The 6,422-nt window shown below is 50.8% G+C and overlaps 1 protein-coding gene across 1 annotated transcript in view; it reads left to right on the top strand.

The window, feature by feature from the left end:
• Positions 1 to 6,422, top strand: part of LOC101657671 (NACHT, LRR and PYD domains-containing protein 4) — a 29,453-nt gene that overhangs the window by 19,902 nt on the left and 3,129 nt on the right. The window contains 2 exon segments of the mRNA XM_030886228.2: positions 2,269 to 2,439; positions 4,528 to 4,698. Of these exon segments, the coding sequence (XP_030742088.1) occupies positions 2,269 to 2,439; positions 4,528 to 4,698 (342 nt within the window).

Genomic DNA, 6,422 nt, shown 5'->3' with positions numbered 1-6,422 from the left:
CAAAAAAAAAAATCCACAGCCTTGGAAACCCTGGGCATCAGTTCTCGTCTGTCCTACAGGATTCCCGTGAGTTGGAGCGGAGTCTACAGCAGTGCGCTTGGCTGATGGTTTTGTTTCCATCTTTATGGGAACAGATCGCCAGGTCTCATTTCCCATGGAGTCATTTGTGGGTTCCGACAACTGGACTTGACATTAGCAGCCTAACACTTAGCCCTTGCTCCATGGAGCTCTTTATCGTCTACGAAACCTTGTGGGATAGTAGTCCTACTGCATCCCTCTTTGCCTGTGAATTGATTCAGAGTCAAAGAGAGCTTTATCGTCAAACCCGACTAGACAGCACCTAACCGCAAACAGGGTCTCCTTAGCTACTCAGATATCCCCTGGAGAAGACGTCAGGTTGACCATGAAGACCGCCAGTGGGCGAGAGAACTGGGGGCCAAGGAAATGGTGTGGAAGACTTTTCCCCGTTTAGATTTCTGGGTTTTTCTAACTATGGGAATGGAAGGATATCCTGGGAATGAATGAATGAATTAGGGGACTCGTGCAAGCAAGACTGTACAGCCCACAAAACCCAACTTACTACCCGGACCTTTGCACGTGCTGAAACCCCTGGTTCAAACATAAAATCTCGTCGTACTGCGGCTCAAAGTCGGCAGTTCAAAACCACCGGAGGCTCCACAGGAGAAAGACAGGCTTTCTCTTCCTGTTGAGAGTTGGTCTCTGAAACCCTGTCCTGCCGGGCGGCCATGAATCAGAATCAAGTTGACAGTGAGTTTGCTTGAGTATGGTACAATGAAATATCTAACGCACAGAAGTAAAAGGCCAAGGCCAAGGCCAAGAGAGAAGCCACGGAAACACGCAGCCGTAAGGTTCTTCCATAAATGACCGAATGCCACTTGAAGAGAGACGGTAGTGCGTTCAAGACATGTGTCTATTATAAAGCAGAAGCCCTCCGTTAAAATAGTGTCGTAAAGAGATACAGCTGACAGAAATGGAAAACAAAATCCTTAAAACTTTCCCAGCCCAAAAGCCGGCAGAAAAAGTAAAACAGAACCCAGAAGCGTTGGCTCCGATAGCCAGTAGCAACAAGGCCGATTGCTTCGTAACTGTCTGTCATCACATGAAATCCTCAAGGCAGCAAAGCCGGACGGAGGCAGAGATGGTCCCATTGGGTTTAGAAAAGCAAGACGGGATTATACGTGCCTGCAGTGCAGTGAATGACTTCGTACGGCCCTTCTCCGGTGTTCTTTAACGCCACCAAAAGGATGGGGTGATAGGTGGCATCTGGTCCCTTCAGACTCTGAGTGGCCCAACGGCCAACAGAAGCCAACGCTGCCGGGTCCCCACACAGTCGTGCGGGACCCCGTGTGGCAGCCACGGCTGGCAGTCCATCTTTGCGAGAGTATTTCCCGTTGCCCGTCTGAGTACGCAACGAAGATGCTTGTCCACTGAGGGGATCGGACGGCTTGCTGATAATGCAAATAGGGTGGAATGGGGCCATGCAAAGTAGTACATGAAGTCAAATGAGGGGATCGGTCAGCTTTATCACTCCACTAGGCTAAAAACGAGTTGCCTCAAAGGCCGAGAAAAGGGCACCTGACTACAATCGAGAAAGAATGGGCAGGAGTGGAGAATATGATTTGGACCTCAAATCCCGGTGCTGAGGGTCTAGACTTTAGGAGAAAGGACTGTAACAGCAGAGAGGGGAAGTAGCAAACCAAATAGAGAAACAGTGGCAGCAGAACTGGAGGGGGGGCGGCAAGAGAGAGAGCTCAGAGGGCTTGCCGTCACAGGAAGTAAGAGCTGAGCGGCTTCAGGCAGGGGCGCCTCTGGCCATGTGGCAGAGCAAGGCTTGCCAGCTCATGGAATGAAAGAACTGAGACTTTGGGGGGCAAGGCTTACCACGAGGGTTGGGTGTCTGAGCACGTGTAGAACTAGAGAGATTTGTAACAACTTCCTGAGCAGGGCAGGGACTCTGCTGATGGGCCAAGAGCCAGTGAGAGGCAAGCAATCCTAACTGAAGAACTGTACCCCTAGCATTTTTGAGCCTGATTTGGAACCTGTTGCCTCCCTAATGCACCCCATCCCTTGAGTCTCTGTGGGTTCTGTGCGGCCGTCGCAATGAATGCTCAAACCCAGCAGAGACGTCGTGCCGAGGGAGGAGCGGGGGTGGTGGAGTTGGTGACGAGTTTGACAAGAGGAGGTCTGTCTCAAGCATCCTCTCGCTCCTTCCCTTGTCCTCATTTTCTCACGTGTTTGTCCTCCCAGGGTGGCTGGCTGCAACATCCGTGAACCCTTCTGGGAGAACCTGTGTGAAGTTCTCCTGTGCAGTAAAAAGCTGGTGCATTTGGATGTCAGTGCAAATATCGTGAAAGACCATGATTTGAAGCAACTCTGTGAGGCCATGAGACACCCAAACTGCATCCTGGAGTCCCTGTGGTAGGTGCTTGGTGGCCGGCCCGTTTGTAAACTGGGCCTCCTTGTAAGAGCTCGGGGCGGGCACAGGCCACCGAGAAGACACTTGGATGAAGTATTTGCACCTAAGAATGTAAAGATGAGAAAACGCTTCACCTGGGTCCTTGGAGCTCTAGGTTTGCGTGAACAAATGTGTACATTGGCTTTGACGTCACACGTTAAATGTACAGTGAACCCTCGTTTATCGCGGTTAATCGGTTCTAGACCCTACCGTGATAAATGAAATTCCGCGAAGTAGGATTCCTTATTTGTAAATCAAATATTTTCGTAGTTAGAGCATAGAGGACATGAAAAAACACCCTTCAGTCACCATGACACTCGTATTACCCAATTTATTAAACAAAAAAGGGAAAATACAGTAAAACATTTTAGACATTACAATTATCATTTATTATTTATTATATTATTTATGGCATCAAGCGTGTACAGTATGAGCCAATCAGTGGCAGTCATGACAGAGCACGTGCTGTTACGCAAAAACCGCGATAGAGTGAAGCCGCGGACGTCGAAGCGCGAAGTGGCGAGGGTTCACTGTATTGCGAAACAGAGCCCCGCTGTGCAACAGTCAGTTATCCAACTGCTGCCCAGAAGGTTGGTGGCTCTCCGTCTATGGAGCTGGTGATCTGCTCGCCCGTGAACACGGCAGCCTAGAACACCCTTGTGAGGCAGCTCTCTGCTGTGACAGCATGTGATGTCCCTACTCGTTGGAATTGACGTGGCCACCAGTAGCAACAGCAACGAACATCAGGAAAGACCAACCATTAGAAGAAAACGTGTGGATTGGTAAACTCCCCAACCCCACTGCCGTTGAGTAGATTGAGACTGAGAGCGGTCCTTTAAGAACAGGGTAGAACTGCCCCTGTGGATTTCCAGGACGGCAGCTCTTTACAGAAGTAGGAAGTCCCATCTTTACCCAGCTGGCTTGTCTTGAACTGCCGACCCAAGCACCGTGACGCCACCGTGACTCTCTAACGCCCTTATTCCTTTCGGAAGAGCCACTGCTTTCCCACATTGATTCCCACGTTTGCTCCCTGTCCTCTGGGCTCACTCTTCCCTCTGGAATTGCAGCTCTTTCCCCACCTGCTGAAATGTATCCATGTCCTAGAATGTGTAAGAAAGATCCTATCCATCGTAAAACCTTCCCTCAGCTCCAAGTAATACAACTCCCTCAATCTCTGTCCCCCTCTCTCTCTCCCTCCCTCTTACTTCTCCTCACACCCTCTCTCCCCCTCTCCCTCTCCCCTTCCTCCTCACCCCATATTCCCCACCCCGACTCCTTTATTCATAGCCAACAAACTAGAAATTTTATTAGTTGCCACTGAATTGACTCAACTAATAGTAGATTTATGGGCGATGTTGTCCAGTCCTGCACCATGTTCATGATCGCTGGTGTTGTCGGAATACACCCTGGTAGTTTAGTGACCCCTTAGCCACAAGGTCAGCAGTTCGAAGCTACCATCTGCTCTGCAGGAGCAAAATCAGGCTTTCTCCTTCCGTCAAAAGTTACCACCTTGGAAACCCCCAGGGGCAGTTCTACCCTGTCCTGTAGTGTCCCTCTGAGTTGGCATCGACTCAGTGGCAGTGAGGGCGGGTTGGTTGGCCGCAGCGATTGGATCAACCCATCTCATGGACTGTTTTCCCTCCTTTTCGTTGATCCTGCGTGTTCCCAATCCACGAGGTCCTCCTCACGATTGGCCTTCCCTAAGGATGTTCCTTGTTGGCTCGTGTGTGCCACCAGGTCGATGCCAATGTACATCGACACCACCAGCAGTGCTCCTCTGTCCCGAAGGGTCCCCTGTGAGTCAGAATCAACTCACTGGCAGTGAGTGACCCAGAGTCGTAGAGGGTCCCCAGGTTTTCTAGACTGAAAACAGCACCAAATTATTGGCATTTCTTCCACAGCACAAGCAGGTCACATTGCCAAGGTTTCGCCTCGTGGTGGAGGGTGCACCTTGTGCGCCCCCCAGGGACCTAGCCTTTCCTAAGACCATGTACAATGCCTGTGCACGCTGGAGCATCACATCCGGGGTTTCCTTTTGCTTTGCTTTGCAGTCTGTCGAAATGTCTCCTCTCCAGCGAGCACTGTCGAAACATCGCCGCGGTTCTCGTCAGCAAACCAAACATGATCAATCTGGACATTGGGGAAAACGACATACAAGATGAGGGTATGAAGGTGTTGTGCGAAGCCGTGGCCCATCCCAACTGCCGCTTGGAGAATCTTGGGTGTGTATCCTCGGGCAGGGTGAAGTCTTTGTGGGTGGTAGGAGACAGGGCACAGATGGGTAGAAAGAGAGAATGTAAGATACACATGGCATCCAACTCCCCAAGTAAGGTCAGAGTGGTTGGGCCTACTCCAAAAAACCAACCAACCAATGGTCACGGAGTCTGTCTCACTCAGCCGGGGTGGGGATGCTCGCGCTCTTGGGGCAAAGCTGTGCTCCGCACAGTTTCTCCCTGGCTGTTGTCTTGGCTTGTTTTCAGCAGATCACCTGATTTGTACAAGAGTACCTTTGTTGACTTGACCTTGTTGACTTGACCTTGTTGATTTGTACCTTCCCAGGATTCCTTGTTGCATAATCCTCTCTCTCACTGTCCTTGAGTCCATGCTGACTCAATAGCGACTCCCTGTGGGTTTCCTAGAATCTAACTGGTTACAGGCCTAGAAAGCCCAGTCTTTCTCCCTCGGAGCTGCTAGTAGCTTTGAACTGCCGACCATGGGGATTGCAGCCCAATGCATAACCACTACACCACCAGGACTCCATTATTGCATAATTAGTTTACTCCCAAACATATACCCCTGGGCATTCAGGCAATCCCAACTCACAGCAACACCATGGCAATGGAGACCTTCCCTGTGGGGTTTCCAAGGCTGTATGCTTTATGGAAGAAGTGGTCACATCTTTCTCCTGCACAGCAGCTGGTGGGCTTGAACCACTGACCTTTGGTTTGCAGCTGAACCCTTGAGCACAATGCCACTAAGGCTCCTATTAAGGCTTTCCACCAAAGCCAACCCACTACCAGGAATCCAACTCCCACTCCTAGTGACCCTGAAGCACAGCCTGGAGCCCCCTAGGGCTCCCAAGGTTGTAATCTTTGTGGAGCGCACTGCTGCATCTTCTTCCCACAGAGATTGCTGTTTAAACCATCACCCCTGAGGTTAAGGGGGTGCTTTAAGCACCAGGGTGCCTAAGCAAAAAAGGTTGGGGGTGGTGGAATGCTCTCTTAATGGAATGAACGACGGAGTCACAGTAGGAAGTCTATGGATTCAGAGAGGAAGGGAGGTTGTGAGGCTCTAACACCTACCCCACATGATGCTTACATGTCACAAACACAGGATGACACGCTGCTGAGGAGCCGCTGATGCGGATGGTTTTCAATTGGCTGCTGACCTAAGAACGGGTGGTCCGAACCCACCCAGCAGTGCTGGTGCGTTCTGGTGGTCTGCTTCCGTAAGATGAGAAGCAAGGAAAACGCGGTGGCGTCGTTCTGCTCCGTCCTGTGGGGTCGCTGTGATGTGTTGGTAGTCCGCTCAATGACAACTACTGAGACTAAGATTTGGTACTCGGAGGACATTAATATTAATCTTATTAAATGGCTCGCATTTTGCATTTTCAAGAGCTATCCATATTGGGAAGAGCCCTGTTGCCGTCATGATTACACGGTGGGCTGCTAACCACGAGGTCCGCGGTTCAAAACCACCATCGCTCTGTGGGAGAAAGGTCAGGCTTTCTACTCCCGTAAAGAGGTACAGTCTCGGAAACCCAGAGGGGCAGTTTTACCCTGCCCTGCAGGGCAGCCATGAGTCAGCATTGACTCGATGGCAGTGAGTTGGGTTTGGGTTTGGTCTCCATATGGGACCGAATGGACAAGAACAGTTCCAAAGGTTAGACAGGAAACGTGAGAAGGGGCCGGGCAGTACCTTTGTTGATGCTAGAGGAACAGTGTGG

The sequence above is a fragment of the Echinops telfairi genome, unplaced genomic scaffold, assembly GCF_000313985.2.
Source record: "Echinops telfairi isolate 266 unplaced genomic scaffold, ASM31398v2 ScPeMD7_655;HRSCAF=1070, whole genome shotgun sequence".
Taxonomy (NCBI): domain Eukaryota; kingdom Metazoa; phylum Chordata; class Mammalia; order Afrosoricida; family Tenrecidae; genus Echinops; species Echinops telfairi.
This window is presented reverse-complemented; position numbering and strand designations above follow the sequence as displayed.